Source organism: Epinephelus lanceolatus, chromosome 17 (genome assembly GCF_041903045.1).
Source record: "Epinephelus lanceolatus isolate andai-2023 chromosome 17, ASM4190304v1, whole genome shotgun sequence".
Classification (NCBI taxonomy): domain Eukaryota; kingdom Metazoa; phylum Chordata; class Actinopteri; order Perciformes; family Serranidae; genus Epinephelus; species Epinephelus lanceolatus.
The window spans coordinates 38712850-38732885 of NC_135750.1; the positions used below are offsets into that span (position 1 = coordinate 38712850).

The 20036-nt window shown below is 41.9% G+C and overlaps 1 protein-coding gene across 4 annotated transcripts in view; it reads left to right on the forward strand.

The window, feature by feature from the left end:
- Nucleotides 1-8432, forward strand: part of nt5c2a (5'-nucleotidase, cytosolic IIa) — a 38082-nt gene extending 29650 nt beyond the window's left edge. For all 4 annotated transcript variants that reach the window (XM_033612953.2, XM_033612954.2, XM_078176165.1 and 1 more), the window contains 5 exons: nucleotides 2236-2406; nucleotides 3241-3292; nucleotides 4399-4459; nucleotides 6682-6858; nucleotides 6941-8432. In XM_033612953.2, coding sequence (XP_033468844.1) covers nucleotides 2236-2406; nucleotides 3241-3292; nucleotides 4399-4459; nucleotides 6682-6858; nucleotides 6941-7168 — 689 coding nt within the window. In that variant the 3' untranslated portion in view covers nucleotides 7169-8432. The remainder of the gene's footprint in view (nucleotides 1-2235; nucleotides 2407-3240; nucleotides 3293-4398; nucleotides 4460-6681; nucleotides 6859-6940) is intronic.
- Nucleotides 8433-20036: the final 11604 nt, after the last annotated feature.

Consider the following 20036-nt stretch of genomic DNA (forward strand, 5'->3'; position numbering starts at 1 on the left):
TGTCCTCTGGCATCAACACTAAACCCAAGAGGAGTGAGTGGGAGAGTGTGTGTGAGGCTGTCAATGCTGGGGGGCAGAAAAGCGTACACACGCAGAATAAAAAAGAAGTCTGACATTAAGGTGGACATGAAGCGGAGGACAGCTGCCCACCGCCAAAGTGTGGCCAAAACAGGCGGTTTGAAATAAATCTTTTGAATTTGAATTTAAACATGCCAGTATATCAAAGGTGTGTTAATTGTTCATGTGTCTCTGATGTGCACATCACTCTGAGGACTAATTGTTTTCACATTTATTTATCATAACAGTTTCCCAGCATCACATCTAAGTGTCACCAAAGGATCAACAGCGGTAGAAACGTGCGCACGCCAGCCATGAAGCTGGCATGAGGCACCGCACATTTCCACGGCCATTTCACTCTTGATACATCTGAACTTTGCCGTGGACTCACACAATGAGTTGTTAAACTGGAGTGTGGGCAGCATTACAGTACAGGCCAAAAGTTTGGACACACCTTCTCATTCAATGCGTTTTCTTTATTTTCATGAGTATTTACATTGTAGATTCTCACTGAAGGCATCAAAACTATGAATGAACACATGTGGAGTTATGTACTTAACAAAAAAAGGTCAAATAACTGAAAACATGTTTTATATTCTAGTTTCTTCAAAATAGCCACCCTTTGCTCTGATTACTGCTTTGCACACTCTTGGCATTCTCTCCATGAGCTTCAAGAGGTAGTCACCTGAAATGGTTTCCACTTCACAGGTGTGCCTTATCAGGGTTAATTAGTGGAATTTCTTGCTTTATCAATGGGGTTGGGACCATCAGTTGTGTTGTGCAGAAGTCAGGTTAATACACAGCCAACAGCCCTATTGGACAACTGTTAAAATTCATATTATGGCAAGAACCAATCAGCTAACTAAAGAAAAACCAGTGGCCATCATTACTTTAAGAAATGAAGGTCAGTCAGTCCGGAAAATTGCAAAAACTTTAAATGTGTCCCCAAGTGGAGTCGCAAAAACCATCAAGCGCTACAATGAAACTGGCACACATGAGGACTGACCCAGGAAAGGAAGACCAAGAGTCACCTCTGCTTCTGAGGATAAGTTCATCCGAGTCACCAGCCTCAGAAATCGCAAGTTAACAGCAGCTCAGATCAGAGACCAGATGAATGCCACACAGAGTTCTAGCAGCAGACCCATCTCTAGAACAACTGTTAAGAGGAGACTGCGCCAATCAGGCCTTCATGGTCAAATAGCTGCTAGGAAACCACTGCTAAGGAGAGGCAACAAGCAGAAGAGATTTGTTTGGGCCAAGAAACACAAGGAATGGACATTAGACCAGTGGAAATCTGTGCTTTGGTCTGATGAGTCCAAATTTGAGATCTTTGGTTCCAACCGCCGTGTCTTTGTGAGACGCAGAAAAGGTGAACGGATGGATTCCACATGCCTGGTTCCCACTGTGAAGCATGGAGGAGGAGGTGTGATGGTGTGGGGGTGTTTTGCTGGTGACACTGTTGGGGATTTATTCAAAATTGAAGGCACACTGAACCAGCATGGCTACCACAGCATCCTGCAGCGACATGCCATCCCATCCGGTTTGCGTTTAGTTGGACCATCATTTATTTTTCAACAGGACAATGACCCCAAACACACCTCCAGGCTGCGTAAGGGCTATTTGACCAAGAAGGAGAGTGATGGAGTGCTGCGGCAGATGACCTGGCCTCCACAGTCACCAGACCTGAACCCAATCGAGATGGTTTGGGGTGAGCTGGACCGCAGAGTGAAGGCAAAGGGGCCAACAAGTGCTAAACACCTCTGGGAACTCCTTCAAGACTGTTGGAAAACCATTTCAGGTGACTACCTCTTGAAGCTCATGGAGAGAATGCCAAGAGTGTGCAAAGCAGTAATCAGAGCAAAGGGTGGCTATTTTGAAGAAACTAGAATATAAAACATGTTTTCAGTTATTTGACCTTTTTTTGTTAAGTACATAACTCCACATGTGTTCATTCATAGTTTTGATGCCTTCAGTGAGAATCTACAATGTAAATAGTCATGAAAATAAAGAAAACGCATTGAATGAGAAGGTGTGTCCAAACTTTTGGCCTGTACTGTAGTACCACAGACCTGTAATGTAACACTTGCATCTCAGCTATAATTGCAGCTTTATTGGTTATTGCTTCAAGGGGTTTTTATAGTGTGGGTAAAACTTAAAAATGCCATATTTGTACTTCAGGTTCTTCAGACATTGTGTGTGACTTATTGGGCGCTAAAGGAAAGGACATCATCTACATTGGAGACCACATTTTTGGGGACATCCTCAAATCCAAGAAGCGCCAGGGCTGGAGGACTTTCCTGGTGATACCTGAGCTGGCCCAGGAGCTGCATGTTTGGACTGACAAGAGCTGTGAGACTGGACACAAACACACCCATGCACACATGCACATATAGCTTTCTAACTACTGCTTTAAATTAAACACTGTTATTTAGCAGTAACAAAATGTAAAAGAGCTGTTATGATCAGGCTTCATTAGAAATTGAGTTATTAAACTTTTAATAGTGACATTAACAGCACTCCAATACACTACCATTCATGGCAGAAAATGTGACTGTTTTCTGCTGATTTTCAGTGGTCTGTATTTCGCAAGGTATAACCAAATGGAACAGTCTGACCATGAATAATTCACTGAAGCTCAGATCAGTGCAAGACCCACAAATGAAAGTTGAGACTTTAAAAACAGACATTCCTCTAACAGCTGCTGTAGATCATTGTTTGCATGTTCCTGTTAAAACTGATCTAAAATAAATACCAGAACAGAAAGAGCATTCATTGTTTTGGCAGCAGAGAGCTAAGGCTTCTGTCCTCTCCGTCATTACGTCATGACCTTACATTACCATGTACCTTGGAGCAGAGTTTTTATTTTTGTATAATCTGATGAAAGAGATGTCAGATTTTTGTGTTTTGTTTTGTTTTTGGGTTTTTTTGTAAATGACACCATTTTAATACTTAATCATTTTTATGGTTTACATGTGCAGATTGTAGGAACATGAATCATTTGAAGATACTCCAAGAAATGACATCACAATAAGCAAAAATACAAATGTAGGCACTGGCAGACCATTTCTGTTGCGAGTTCAAAGGGTTACAAGTCTATTAAAAATGCTGTCTCATTCTGAGAAGGTCTGGTTATTAAAGATTAAAATCATTCTAAATGCACTAATGCAAGTTGTTGTTTTTCAGCCATATTTGAGGAACTTCAGTCTCTGGACTGCTTCCTCGCAGAGCTTTACAAGTGAGTATAAGGCCCAGATCATCTGCAAAACACGAGGCGCACCACACTGCCTTTTTTTCATCTTAATTGAATGCCACTAGTAAAAACCAAAAATGTTTGCTGTGCTTTTTTACTGCTGCCAGGCAACCACCCCATATCCCCCTTACCCCAACTTTCCTGTGTAATCAATCTACCGTTTAGTATAATTACTGAATTACTAAAGTGGACAGGCAGAGGGTACTTGCTGTAGCTCTGGTTTAGGGTTTGTTGGGCACAGGGAAACAGATCTGTGCGGGTACATGAGACCCTAAAAAAGAGGGTGGATCACAAGGAGTCCCACCAGCTGGTCCAAGAGCTTCTCCTCCATGATGGCCATTTCCAGGCATGGTTAGGATGAATCAGGGGCAGTTTGACAACCTGCTGTCTATCATCGGGCCCAGCATATGTCCATTTGTCCTGCTTGGCAACTGAGCACCACCAGTTTCTCCTCGATTGTTTATAAGTTGTAAACTTGTTGTCGTTTTTTCAACAGAAGTAATTCAGAGCGCTCTGGCAAAAACTCCATGCGCCTAGTGTGCAGAAATGCGAGGCACGTAGCAACACAAATAGTGAGAAAAAAAGCTTAATTCACATGAAAAACATTACAAAAAGCTGCCTCCAGCTGCTGAAACGCTTTCTGTGTGATTGCGGCCTTAATCAATTTTTTTTGTGTCTTGAGATGTTTTCTTTAAAAAAATCTTACTGCACATTTCAGAGATTCTGGTGGGGAAAGAAGAAATTACAGAAATTAGTACCTGACATAAAGGTTTAAGTGAACACTCATTCGGGTTCACACCATTAAAAAATCATAACAATTGTATTTCTCTCTGTTTAAATAGTCTGTGCTTTGCAAGTTTAAGTTAATAAGTCAACGGTGTGGTAGGATTGCCTGTGCACACAATGACTCATAGATATGCTGAATGTTGCATACTAAGTAAATGAGTGTGAATAAGTGTCAGTTTTCACTTCAGTGTATGGAACTGACCTGGGCTGTATGATTTCTGTTTACAGAAAGGGTAAAAATTGGCAGCATGTCATTTAACCTTCCCTTACACTTACTTACACTCACACTTGTGTATTGTCCTCAGGCATCTGGACAGCAGCAGCAATGAGAGGCCTGACATCAGCTCACTGCAGAGACGCATTAAGGTACAGCACCTTCCTGTCTCTGACTTAAACAGAGCTCCACTAAAGTAGAGTCCACCAGAAGTCAACCAGTATGAAATGTTGAAAAATAATCATTTAAAAGCTTAAGTTGCTGATAGTGACAATATTTGTACTATGACTTTGGACATCTTGTAGGATGACCATCATCAGCATATACATTACCCCACAGTTATCATTGCATGTTTGTATGTAACCAAAAAAAGAGATTAAGAAATAATTAATTTAAGAATTGTTGACTTATAATTATAGAATAGTTGATGTATAGTTATAGAATAAGCATATAAATGTGTTATAGATTCTACTGATTATTTTACAACAAAAGAAGAAATAAACATGAATGAGATGGATTTGCCTTTTTCGAGGGCATATATAGCAAATGACACTGTTTTTAATTAATGATAGTTCTTTGAACACAGACATATTTTCAAGGTGGCAATCACACATAAAGGGTCTCTCCACCCCACACATTCTTGGAGGGCCCACTCTCTCTATGGGTCCCCCCACCTCATGGGCCCCAGGTCAACCGCACTGCCTGCACTGTTTTTATTTATGTTTCCTGGTTTCAGTCAAAGTTGAATTTCCCAGCTGAAATTTCTATTTTTCAACCTCCAGGTGTTCCAGAGGGCTGTACCACCAAATGAGATTAGAGGGTTATTAGGGTTATGCTGCGGTTAAATTCAATAAACCAGAGAAAGCTTGAGCAGGGGACTAAGCTAGACGATAGTCAGTTGACAGCATAAGAAGAGCACATACTTAACCAACCACAGCAGACAGCACAGTCAAGCAGAGACAAGTAAATATACTCAGCCTAATTCCAGCAGTCTTGAATTGAGTTGCCACAATAAAATTCAGTACAGTATTATTTACCCCATTAAAGGGCCAGTGTGTAATATTTGGCATGGTTTATTGTCAAATCTGAATCTGAATCTGAATATTCTGCCCATTAATATGTTTATATAAGTGTATAATCGCTATAAAATAAAATTCGTTTGGTTTTCGTAGCCTTATAATTATGCTTTTATATATATATAGCAAGGGCTTTGCTTTAGAGAGGTCGCCATCTTGCGCCGCCATGTATGTACGGCAGACCGAGCGGACAATCCAGCCAGCCAGAGAACGCGTTTCGCGTGTATAAATAAACCAACGAAGACAGCAGAAGGAAGGAAGAAGGAGGAGGAAACAGCAGAGAGTGTTAGTAGTTCGTCGATAGAGAGTAGTGAAAAGTTTTTTTAGTTATAAAGTTTGCGAATGGACCACACTTACCATGCAACAGGAGAGAATGAACCCGAACCGTCATCTGCGAGGAAAAGAAGACGCAACTTCACTCCTTGTGATGCACTCTCTGCGGCGATTTCCCTCCTGGTGATATATCTCTCAAACGATGGTAGCAGTAGCACCGAATCCCATTCTGTGCATTCAGCCTCTCTTCTCACCCGCTCAGCATCAAACACATGGAGTTCCTCATCTGTATGCTCCGGCTCAAACAGGTATGGCTCTGGGTCTGTGTCTGCTACAAGAAACTCTTCAAAATCATGTTCAAAGTCGTCCATTGCAGCTACTATAGTCCGGAGATATTGCTAGGCTAAATAAACAGCTGAGCTCTGTTTACTGGTTACGCTGTCAGTCAGTGTGCGGACTGGAGATTGGTGGAGCAGAGAGGGGAGGGGGTCCCCACTTAGAATGGTAAACGAGTATGTGTGTATAGAGTGTGTATGTTACGCTAGAAGAGTCAGAGTTTGGGACGGAGTGTTTTACCCCCTGGAGTGTTACCGGAGTTTCTGGAGTGCTCAAATAAACGGGCCTTTTTCCCGAACGCTCCCCTGGTCTCCTGCTCGTGAGGGATTCATTACAATATCGTAACATGGTTTAGATTTCTAAATAAACATTCACCTCGTCACTAGATAGACCTACTCCTGAAAAACTCATGCGCAAGGCTTTTTGTCCCTACGAGGCCACCATCATTTACCCGACGGGAGAGGTGAGCGAGTGAGCCCTGCAATCTAGAATTTGACCACTGATGTCACTGTTTTCAACCCATTTTACACACTGGCCCTTTAAGGGCTATGGTATGAGCATATGACCTAAGAGGTTCCACTCCCAGTAAAAGATTTTTCCTGCTGTCTGCTGCCAAAAAGACAAATCATGGCTGGCAAAATCCTCAGGATTGCAGAAACATATCAGACATGTCTCTGTTTCCACTCCAGAAAGTGACCCATGACATGGACATGTGCTATGGCATGATGGGGAGTCTGTTTCGCAGCGGATCCCGTCAGACGCTGTTTGCCTCTCAAGTGATGCGCTACGCTGACCTGTATGCCGCTTCCTTCATCAACCTGCTTTACTACCCCTTCAGCTATCTGTTCAGAGCTGCTCATGTGCTGGTGAGGTTCACTCAGAGTTCTTGTCTCCTGTACTTTAAGTACTTGTGATTTGTAGCATCACATTTCAAATTCTCCCTCCTAGATGCCTCATGAGTCAACAGTGGAGCACACCCACGTTAATATCATCGACACAGAGTCACCACTGGCCACACGAAACCGCCACGACGTTGATCTCAAGGAGATGGAGTGCAAACGACACCAGCTGACTCGATCCATCAGCGAGATCCAGCCCCCCCACTTCTTCCCTCAGGCTCCACAGGAGATCACCCACTGCCATGACGAGGATGATGATGAGGAGGAAGAGGAGTAGACAAAGGGAGAAGAGCAGAGGAGTCTGCAGATGAAGCTCGCTGTCACACCTAGTACATCCTGTTTTCATGTTTAAGTTGATCTTTGAGCCTGGTTGGTGAAGAACAGGTACACTGAGTTGACGGTTTGTGATATGGACTACTGCAAGTTCCAGCGGGCTTGCTACTTCCCTGGTAGCTGTACCTGAAAGTTAGTTTAGATTCATGTAACTGTTATTATAAGATTAAAGCAGTAGGGTGGTTAAGTTGAAGTGTGTTGTTAGATCCTCGTGGCTCTGCCAGGTTTGTGTAAGGACGAATTTTCTGCTTTTATCCAGGTTATTAGGAGTCCAGGATGCATCCAGCTCACTGCCATGCTGCTTACTCCTGCATCATAGCTCTCGCTTTAATACATGCAAAACACTGAGGTTAAGAGGTTAACCTTAACCTGTCTTTAAGGAGCTATCCACCAATCCCTCTAGAATGTTGCAATCGCAACAATTAACACAAATTCAGCCAATCCCCAGGAATTCTGTGCGACCTTGCAATTTTGTCCAGTCACAGTAACTTAACCGCAAATTTGACTATTTAAAACAGGAAACATTTTATTATATTATAGAGCTGTGTGCAGCGTGTTGATTTGCTCCGCATTTATGATTAGACTACTGCTGCAGGACTGGAGCTCTGCGCCTGGAACGAAGTCACACACACAGTGACAGGGCTAATGTTACCCAACAGTTATTAACAGGTTTAACAACAGAGTCGAGCCATTTCGTTGTTGATGTGTGTTTAACAGCTCTGTGTCGGACATTAACTGCTGCTGTGAGGCTTTGGCCCAAGTGGCAAAGTATGACAAGTAGAGATTAGATCACTTTGTGCTGTTCAATGGCGATCAGCTTTTGCTGTCATCCCTTTGCCATGAATCCTGGCTAGACTTCTATCCACCATAAACCTCAGAACCACTGTTGTGACAGCCATGTCAGTCACAGACTTTGCATTTTTGGGACCATATTGTTTTTGAGGTGTAATTTTTTTCCACTGCCAAAGAATACTGGCCAAATGTAGAGATGTGATGGTGAGGTATTTCAGCGCAGCTAGAAGGAGAAATAAATATTTTTAACATCCACAATAAATACCAGCTGGTGTGAAAAACATGTTTTTTCACCTGCAGTAGCCTCAACAGATCCGCTGTTTGGATCATCCTGTGTTACTGACTTGCCTCTGTGTTGACAAGCAACAGCCTTTCATCCCCTTGTTTTGTTTTTGATTTGTTTAGGTTTTTATTTTTTATTTTTTTTTTTAATAAATTATAGGAAATGAAGGGATTAAAAGCACACCTGGGGGAGGATTTTTACTTGAAGAAAATTAAACTGTAGTTTGTGTTTTAAACACAGCTGCTAAAAGTATCTAACTGTTCTACACCATTAGAGTGTTTTCTGTCAAGCAGAGTTTGTAATGCCTGCTATGGTGAGGTGAAGTCAAAAAGAAATTGTACGTCACAGCTATTGACACTGGATCAGAGAAACCTCACCTTCTTATTTTCCCTGTTATTCCCCTCACTGTGTTGTACGATAGGAATTCCACAGAATGTAAATGACCTCTCACTTTTAAATCCTTACTGTTCTATAGTCTGTGTTTATTACGTGTAATGTAGATAATACACTCTGCACCTACACAGTTACGGCCTTATTCATCCTGCATTGAGTTGATACAGTGAATGTGAATGAGAGAATTGGTTAAAGTGTATTTTGAATGTGAATGCTGGATTGTTTTAATCTGAACACAGGTAAAAGTTATGACAGGTGAAAGCTATGGAAGCCCATTTCTTCCAGATGACATGAACATATTTAGGTTAAAATAAAAACAATTTCAAACTCAAAGTCAACATTATGAGACGAAGTATACGAGAAGTCAATATTTTAACCCAATCAGATTGACTTGACAAAATTTAGAATTATGTGATAATAAGCACGTCACAATTTGGAGTCATCAGGTTTTTGGCTATAACTCAGTTCATACACTAATTATAGCAGTATTTCACACAAATATCTCAGAGGATAAAATGAAGTGTTGACATTTTATATCAAAAGTTCAAATGTCAGCTTCACTGTGTCATCATAATGCAATAACACTTTTCTGGGCATTACTAAACACCATAATGAAACTGTGCTGATTGTATAGATCTTCTGTGCTGTTGGGGGGGGGAGATGTGTGTGAAGCATCAATGTTTTAACAGACGTGGATGTTAACTTTGAGTGCAACTGGACTGGTTTGCGAAGGCATACAAGCGAAGCGGTAATTTGAATTTTTAATGAACGGTTACATTTTTAAGTCCAAACTTATGAGATAGTCAATTAGCCTGGAAATCCAGACTCCAATCTAGAAAGATTTTGAGTCTGGCCCTCACAGATAGACCCTTCCTACCCGAGGGGCGGCACTAACTGAGGCAATACAAATGCCGCCACATGCAATTGGATAGCATGATGGCCAATCAGAGCAAAATACAAGGTGACATATTCATTGCACTAAGCCCTATTTGTTTGCCCAACAGTGGGGCTAACTGATTTATTATGCTTTTGCCGTATCCTGTCGGCAAAACAGCAAAAATGTCCCTCCTGGAAACGAAGGCCTCTAGGGCAGTGTTCTGTTCTGTTCAGTGTAGTTGGGTTAGCGTTTCTTCCAAAGCTAAATCGAATGGACGCGGTCCTTCGGCAACTGCCATCTTGGCTGTTTACTTTTCGACTCCTATGGCGCAGTGCTGTTCCAGAGCCTGCCTTCATCAGATAGACTGATCTGATTGATTCGATTTGCGATTCAATGTGCTCTGTTCGTTGGGGCCAGATTCCCGTGCAGTGCAAATTTGAATTTGCAAGGGACGGGGCATTTGGATTTCCAGGGTAATAGTCAATTGTAATTATGAGGAAATTCAAATAAAAATCTGACATAGTACTTTACAATTCAGAAATTGAATCGCACTGACATAATCGTATCATCCCATATACCATAATTTGATTTTATTTTTGTTATTTGAAAAGCTTGGTGTATGTATCTGTCCTGGCAGTGATGGTCTTCCACAGAGAGGGGAACATGCTGTTACTGTGCTGTCACTGAGTGCCAAAGTGGGCCTGTCTCCATATGCATCACACATACTGTCAACATGATCAGGGTGCAATAGTTAATTTTAGTGTGTTGAAGTGCTGATAAGGTTGTTTTTCTTTGAGTATTACCATGTTTTTATGTTACTGCCTCGATTTCAAAAGGACCTGTGATTTAACAGGAGGACCTGTTTTCTGATCTGCTGGAGTGAGCATGCAGTATTGATGCTGAGATGAGCTCTCTGACTCACAGCGGGCTAATCCAGCCTTTTTTCACTAAATGTGTGATTCTGCTGTTTGTGTGTTGTTACATTTCTTTAAGTTGCCTCATCTCACTTGGATTGAAGAGTCAGATTTTTGACTTGTTTAAATACCTGAAGACGGCTGATTGTTTTACCTTATTCAGTCCTGTTACACCTTCGGATATTTCTCTTGTTATTTGAGTGTGGGAGCAATATTGAAACACAGAGGTTTCAGAGTGGAAACAGCACCACTGATTTAAGTTTTTCACTCTGTCATATTCAAGCCATTTCAGAAGAGTTGAGCATGTCCATTTGCTGTCAGCTTTGAAGGCTAACGTGGACTTTGATAATTGCACACACTCAAGTGTAAAGTGAACCAAATGAATGTTTTTGTTTGTTTTTTACCAGCAATGGTTAATGCATGCATTGAAGTTGCATTTTTCTTTAGTTAAATTTTGAAATATTGCCTTTGAAGAATGTTTGAAGCAGTGATGCTGCAGCTGAGATGGTTTGATTACAGACTGATGTTTGTAATAAATTTTCTGATCTGATGTTGTTTGTCTTTATTTTGCTGTTATTGTCTACCATTTACATCTGTGAGGAATGAAATTCTCCTGACATGATTTCTGCGGCCCAAAGCTGCCACTGACTAACATGGCTGCTGATTGTTGGAACAAAGTTTAAGAGTCGGAGTTTTTATAAAGCTTTGAAATTTGCACCTTACTATTCACTGTAAATGAAATTTTAACTGGGGGTGCCAAAACTTTTGCATGCCACTGTGTAACACTGTTGTGTTTCTGATCATTTAGTGTTCAGCGCTTTGGACTGAAGTCTCTGGGTCATCCACAGAGAGTCACTGTGGGACTGTTTCCTCAGTGGAAAACAGCTCTGAGTGACAAAGGCAAAACCTGAATGAGTGTAAAAACAGATATAATGCAGATGCTTTAATACAAAGAAGGAGCGCGTTTGATGAGTTTGAAAATGATGTGAATCGTATGCTATGTTCTTCAAGGTCACCAATCTCAACCCAACTGAACTATGGGGGCTTTTGGCTCTCTTTCCACTATCATCATCAAAACAGCAAAAAGCTGCTTCACAGTTTGCTCTGATGAAAATCCTTGAGCTATCTGTGTGGGAAATAGCCATGAGCCTGGCCCGTCAGCACAAAACAAAATGTTCAGTCCAAAAGTCCTGAGGTGAAAAGATTTGTGAGAGGCAGAGATATGAGGTGAGCCACTGTCCCTGGACTTGTATCCTGGCAGACCTCGCAGCTCTGATAAGACGATGTGCTGTTGTGGGGAAAGAACATACAGTAGTATAGACTCAAGGTTTAGGAATGGAGCTGAAAATGGCTGGGAAGCATGCAGGAGTTTACCCCCTCCTGACGGGGTTGGCTCTGTGTCTGAGACATAGGGTGGGGGGGTTAAGGCAAAGAGACATCAGTGATACAGGTCCGAGGTTAACTTAAGTTTAAATCTGGAGAGAAGATTTAAAGTGTTTTTGGAGTGGTTAGACAGCTAATCCTTCATTTAGATATCAAGAGAGACCCAGGCACAAGGATCCACAGATACAGTATAACCACAGATAAACACACACATTCCAAAGGAGAGAGTGTGTCATCCAACAGATTCCCAGTCAACCTGGATGTGAAGTCCAGTTATGCTGATTTTTCTCAACTGCTGTTCCCAAACTCAAGAAGAGTTTTGACCCTCATGCTTCCAAATGTCTAATATTTAAAAAGCTCAGAACAATTTGATATGGATTACTGAACACGCCAACTGGGCACAGACTGAGGGGCCCAAAGTGTTGTGGGCCCTGTCACGGGGATGCCCCGTGACCTCTAATGGTAAAAGACAAACACACACAATGCTTGTCCACCTCCAGGCACTTTCACACACCATCTAGCCAGCAGGTGTCTGGGGTTGGTAATTAGCACAATTAAGGTTGAAACCTGGTAGTTGTAGGTGTGTAGTTGTTTTGGTGCTTCAGTGTCACAGGCACATTTAAATGAAGTCAGGAAGAAAAGTCTGACAATATTGTGGTTTTAAATCTCTTTATTTGACTAATTCTTTTGTGTGTCTCACCTCTCCTCTAGACTGCACTTGGCCAACCTCTGGTTTGGACTCAGGAACTGCCAAACCAGACCCCACCCATCTGGATTCCTTTTATAGTCAAGTTCCTGGGGGAATGTGCCAAGTGTAGTATGGATGAGGGGGAGTTTTGGGGAGATATTTGTGCAAGTGTTGATTTTGAGCAGTTTAAGAACATTTTTACTCTTTTGGAGTGTGTAGCAATGTTTTTCACTGTTGGCTTATAAAAAGTAGTCTGAAGAGTATGAATTACTCACTGCTGATTGTTGATTGATTAATTAATTGTATTTCCCATGTGTAGGAGGAGCTACGGTCTATATATGCAGGAGTTGGAAGCTTCTCTCAAGTTTCTGAGATCTGTCTAGCAGGCCGGCCACAGCGGCTGTTACTGCCAGGGGCCCAAACTTAAAGGGGGCATAGCCCGGTGCAGAGTTGATTTTTGTTTTAGTTTTTCTTCAGTTTTGGCCAGCTGAACTGCACTGTACATATTGCTGCACCTAACCCACTGCTGGAAAAGAAAAGGGAAATAAAAAAATTGGACTGTTGAACAGTTTAAAGTCCTCTTCCTTTTGCCTTCACTGCTCGACCAACCTTACAGGCCCCCTGGCCTTCACTTACTAAATGTCACTAATATTAACACGTATCGACCAGGAAGAGACTCAAAATGACCACAAAGAGTTGCAAAGGAACTGCAAAGAGACACAAAATAAAAAAACCTGACAAAACAAACATAAGGAGGCACAAAACAACCAATATAGATACAAAAAGACCACAAAGGCATGCAAAGGAATGGCAAAGAGACACAAAATAACTACAAAGACTAGAGGGAACTACAGAGACACAAAATAGTGACAAAAAATGGCAAAACAACTAAAAGAGACACAAAACAACCTAAAAAACCCCACAAAAAGACCATAGACACATGCAAAGGAACGGCAAAGAGACACAAAATAACTACAAAAATGGGTAAAACAACCACAAAGAGACACAAAAAGAAATACACAGAAAGATAAATAAGAACCAAAAAGAGATGCAAAACCATTCATCCATCCATCCATCCATTTTCATCCGCTTATCCGAGGTCGGGTCGCCGGGGCAGTAGGCCAAGCAAAGCACCCCAGACATCGCTCTCTTCAGCAACACTTTTCAGCTTCCCCTGGGGGACCCCGAGGCATTCCCAGGCCAGATGAGATATATAATCCCTCCAGCATGTTCTGGGTCTGCCCCCAGGCCTCTTACCAGTGGGACGTGCCCTGAACACCTCTAGCAGGAGGCGCCCAGGAGGCATCCTGATCAGATGCCCAAACCACCTCAACTGACCCCTTCTGATGCAAAGGAGCAGCGGCTCTACTCTGAGCTCCCCCCGGATGTCTGAGCTCCTCATCCTATCTCTAAGGCTGAGCCCAGCCACCCCATGGAGGAAACTCATTTCCGCTGCTTGTATCCGCAGTCTCATTCTTTCGGTCACTACCCAGAGCTCATGTGAGGGTTGTGAGGGTTGGGAAGCAAATGGACCAGTAAATTGAAACCATGACGGACCCGCGCAGCGCCTGCATCACTGCAGAAGCCGCACCAAACCGCCAATCCATCTCGTGAGCAAGACCCAGAGATACTTGAACTCCTTTGCTTGAGGCAGTAACTCTCCCCCAAGCCAGAGAGGGCAAACCGCTGCTTTCCAGCAGAGCACCATGGCCTCAGATTTGGAGGTGCTGATTCTCTGATTCTCATCCTGATCGCTTCACACTCGGCTGCAAACTGCCCCAGAGCTTGCTGGATGTCACAGTGTGATGAAGCCAACAGAACCACATCATCTGCAAAAAGCAGAGATGCAATTCTTTTTTTTTTTTAAGATATTTTTTTAGGGCTTTTTAGCCTTTAATGTATAGGACAGACAAGCATGGGGGGGGGGGGGGGGGGGGGGGAACGAGGACGAGTGACATGCAGCAAAGGGCCACAGGCTGGAGTCGAACAGGATCAGTGACAAGGGATAACCTTCATGAAGGCCAACACCCACCAAGAACGTGTTTGACTTGACAAGTATGCAGACACAGCTCTCACTTTGGTCATACAGGGACCAGATAGCTCATAGCAGCAAGCCCAGTATCCCGTACTCCCGCAGTACCCCCCCCAAGACCCCACCCCCCACAAGGACCCCATCCACCAGACAAAAAAAAGAGGAAAAACAAAAAAAAAAAAAAAAAAAAAAAAATATATATATATATATATATATATATATATATACAGTCAGGTCCATAATTATTTGGACAATGATACAGTTGTCGTCATTTTAGCTCTGTACACCACCACAATGGGTTTTAAATGAAACAATGAATACCTGCTTAAAGTGCAGACTCTCAGCTTTCATTTAAGGCTTTTTTCAAAAATGTAGTATGAACCGTGTAGGAATTACAACCATTTCTTCACACAGTCCCCCGACTTTAAGGGCTTTATTTGGACAAACTAACATAATCATCAATTAAACAGTCAGTTTTAATACTTGGTTGCAAATCCTTTACAGTCAATGACTGCCTGAAGTGTTGGACACATAGGCATCATCAGATGCTGGGCTTCTTCCCTGGTGATGCTCTGCCAGCCCTTTACTGCAGCTGTCTGCACTTCCTGCTTGTGTTTTGGGTGTTTTGCCCTCAGTTTTGGCTTCAGCAAGAGAAACGCATGCTCAGTTGGATTCAGGTCAGATGATATGACTTGGCCATTGCAGAACATTCCACTTCTTTGCCTTAAAAATGTCTTTGGTGGCTTTTGCAGTATGCTTCAGGTCATTGTCCAACTGCACTGTGAAGCATCGTCCAATGAGTTTTGAAGCATTTGGTTGAATCTGAGCAGATAATGGTGCCCCAAACACTTCAGCTTTCATCCTGCTGCTCTTGTCAGCAGTCACATCATCAATAAATACAAGAGAACTAGTTCCACTGGCAGCCATACATGGCCATGACATAACAGTACCTCCACCATGCTTCACTGATGAGGTGGTGTGCTTTGGATCATGAGCAGTTCCTTCCCTTCTTCCTTCTCTTGTCTTCCCATCATTCTGGTAGTTGATCTTTGTTTTATCTGTCCATAGTATGCTGTTCCACAACTGTACAGGCTTTTTTGATGGTTTTTGACAAACTCTAATCTGGCCTTCCATTTTTAAGGCTAACCAATGGTTTACATCTTGTGATAAACCCTCTGTATTTATTCTAGTGAAGTCTTGTCTTGCTTACAAGAGCAGCAGGATGGAAGCTGAAGTGTTTGGGGCACCATTATCTGCTCAGATTCAATTAAATGCTTCAAAACTCATTGGACGATGCTGAGGGCAAAACACCCAAAACACAAGCAGGAAGTGCAGACGGCTGCAGTAAAGGGCTGGCAGAGCATCACCAGGGAAGAAACCCAGCATCTGGTGATACCTATGTGTCCAACACTTGAGGCAGTCATTGACTGTAAAGGATTTGCAACCAAGTATTAAAACTGACTGTTTAATTGATGATTATGTTAGTTTGTCCAAATACTTATGAGCCCTTGAAGTCGGGGGACTGTGTGAAGAAATGGTTGTAATTCCTACACGGTTCATACTACATTTTTGAAAAAAGCCTTAAATGAAAGCTGAGAGTCTGCACTTTAAGCAGGTATTCATTGTTTCATTTAAAACCCATTGTGGTGGTGTACAGAGCCAAAATGACGACAACTGTATCATTGTCCAAATAATTATGGACCTGACTGTATATGTATATATATATATATATATATATATATATATATATATATACACACATACATGCAATACAATATTGCATATCTTCATATAATATAATATGTAATATAATTTAACCTAATATAACATAATAACATAATGTAACATAATAATGTAAGCTAAAATAATATAATACGACCTAATATAACACATTATGATGTAATATAACACGATATAATACAACACAGTATCATAAAATATAACATCATATGATATGATATAACATAATATAATAATACACTATGATATAACATAACATAACATAATATAAACCAATATATCATGATAATGACCTTCATAAGAATAATAACTGATAATATATATTGCATTGAGGGGTGAGGCCAGACCGGGGCATCGGGAGACGAGCAAGAGGTCCCCACACCAGGCCCCAAGCAGCACGGCCAGGAGCCCTAGCGGGAGACAGGCGAAACGGGCCGCCTTTATCTTAATATAACAGTGTCATTATCATGATTACCATTAAGAAAGATAAATAAATATTATAAATATTATATCAGACCTTTGCTCAAATAAATATAAATATTTGAAATAAAATAAGTAGCAATAGTTGTGATGATGATATGATAATAATAACAACAACAATAATAATAATAATAATAATAATAATAACAGTAATAATAATAGTACTAATAATAATGTGTGAGAGATCAAGAAAAGAAAAACAGGAAAGAACAACAATAATATCTTCATTTAAGGGAATAAGTAAACAAGAAAGCGAAAAATAAATAGATGTGTGTGTGTGTGTGTGTGTGTGTGTGTGTGTGTGTTCTTGGGCAACTTTATAACAATATACTCAAGGATTATTATTGTTTTTTTGCCCAATGATGAAACTGCCTACCGCATCTTTAATTTCTGTCATGACTGCTTGTATTTGGAATAAGACCAGTTTCTCACAGTCTCTCTCTCAATAAATGGATGAATCAAATTTATCTTGTACATACAGCAGCTATGCACAGCCCCATACTGGGAGGGAGATCCCTCTTTCCTACATATTAAAACTAATAAGTCCTATATGTAACTGGAAATTCCCACAAGCGCACCAACATCTTCTGTGTGTGTGTGTGTGTGTTTGTGTGTGTTAAATTGTGATGTGTTTTGGGATGTTAGGAATGTGTGCGGCACTAGCCCAGGCCCATCAAGGACAGGAATGGGGACCATCTTTCTGTGAAAACTGGTATTTTGTTGTTATTGCGAGCAGTGATTTTTTTTCCATAGAGATGTATTCTGAGAGAAGATTGGTCCAGTGGTTGATGTTTATTGAGTTTTTTGATTTCCAGTTTAAGAGAATTGTTTTCTTGGCAGCAGTTAGAGAAATGAGCAAGCTGTTCTTGTATTCATTTGATATGGTGATTACTGAAGTGTCTCGTAGTAGGCAGAGCTGTGGGCCTCCTTCCTCAGTGTGACGGCCTCCCTCAGCGGGTTCTTCGGTTGCTGCCACGACAGGCACCGCCAACTTTCTGACCACAGCAGCCGCCTCCACAATGGAGGCTTTAAACATGAACCACTCAGACTCCATGTCCCCAACCTCCCCCGGGATGCATGAAAAAATATTTCGGAGGTGGGAGTTGAAGACCCCACAGACAGGGGCCTCAGCCAGACGTTCCCAGTTCACCTTCACTGCATGTTTGGGTTTACCAGGTCTGTCCGGCAGCCTTCCCCGCCATCTAATCCAATTCACCACCAGGTGGTGATCAGTTGACAGCTCGGCTCCTCTCTTCACCTGAGTGTCCAAGACACATGGTCGCAGATCTGATGATACAACCACAAGGTCGATCATCGATCTTTGGCCTAGGGTGTTCTGGTACATACGAACCTCCCTTTGCTCGAACATGGTGTTCGTTATGGCCAGTCTATGACAGACATGACATAGAAGTCCAATAACACAACACCACTCGGGTTCAGATCAGGCAGGCCGTCCCTCCAGGTTTCTCCGTCATTGCCCATGTGAGCACTGAAATCCCCCAGGAGAACTATGGAGTCCCCAGCCAGCACCACTTGCAGGACACCGCCAAGAGACTCCAAGAAGGCCGGGTAGTCGACACTGCCGTTCAGTGTCTACCCACAAACAACAGTCAGAGACCGTTTCTTAGCAACCCACAGTCACATCGAGGTGACCCTCTCGTTCTCCGGGGAGAACCCCAACACAGCGGCACTCAGCTGGGGGTTTGTTAGTACTGGTTACTGAGGCTTGGTTTAACTCAGCAATCTCAGTAAAAATTATTAGGTATACAATATGCTGCCTGTTAGGGTTATTATTGTCCAAAGAACAGCTGCATGGTCCTTTAAGCTCACAAGAATTGATCCTTTATGTAGCTGTTTCAAATAACTTTGCTTTATTGCTGAACTATCTCAAATCTCTGTTCTGCATCCATCCTTCAAAATACAGCAGTTTAATATGAACCTGTATTCTGCTGACTTACTGGGATGTCATTAAAGGCCAGTATGTATCCAGCCCTGGCACATGCCTTCAGCTAGTTCATCAGCAACAAACGCTCATCATACTGGTATGGAACACGAGCAGCATGAAGTAACAAGAGTCAGCAGCATGACTTTAGGGACGCTGTCAGGGTCAAGCAGCTGTTTGGCCGTCAGGCTGCTGATAAGTTTGTCCCTTTGCTGCTTATCATGGGTCTGAGCCGATGATGCAGCCAGTGAAAGGTCCAGCTTTGTCAAGAAATTTTCTTTTTTCTTTCTTTCTTTTTTTTGTTAAAGATATTTTTATGGGCATTTTTGCCTTTAATCAATAGGAAAGCTGAGCGTGAAGTGGGGAGAGAGAGGGGGAATGACATGGAGCAAAGGGACGTGGGTTGGAACTGAACCTGGGCCGTTGCAGAAACAGCCTTGTACATGGGGCGCCTACTATATCCACTAAGCCACCGACGCCCCAAGAAATTTTCTTTTAATTAACCTTTTATAACTTTTCATTTTCTGTTCACTGGCTGCTGTAAAAGCCACCAAAATGATATAGTCTTTATCTTTAATCATAATTAGTTAATAAATGGGTATTTGACACTCAGCTTACAAGTCTTTGTCTCATGTCATGACAGTTGTCTAAAATTAAAAATGGAAATTATAAATATTAAATCAGCAATCAATCTTTTCAAATACATCTCATAAATGCAAATAAAACTAGACTTGCAAGTAGGTGCATATGGGTCACAGCACCTGCCACAACTCTGAACTTACTTGTCTGGAGGGCCCTATGAGGGCGCTATGATGTGCTCCATCCATGAACACAAAGAATGTGTCTCTGCCAAAACTGTCTCCAGTTCCCAGTATCCCTTTATCTCTTTAAAAAACGGATAAAGAATGGGAACAGATATTCACAGAAAATAACAAAACTACCAATTCCTTATATTTTCGCTTGGAAAATAAACATGAGATACTTCTTGACCCCAGAGATTTTTTGAAAATAGATCAAGCTCTTGGTGCTGGAGGAACTGTAAAGAAGATCATGTTAATGATTTACATATTTTCTTCTCGTGTTAAGGAAATGGTGGATGGTGGAACAACCCAAGCAGCTGTGGAGAACAAAATCTAGTGAGTCCTGTGTTGTTAGCTGCAGGGTCTGAGGAAAATGGACGGCAAGGCGGGGGTCTTTGTGATGGCTGTGCCAACAATAATACTTCCTTCAGAGGACTTTTGTCTCGGCAGGATCTGGAAAAAAACACCATTTTCAATAGACTTGACAA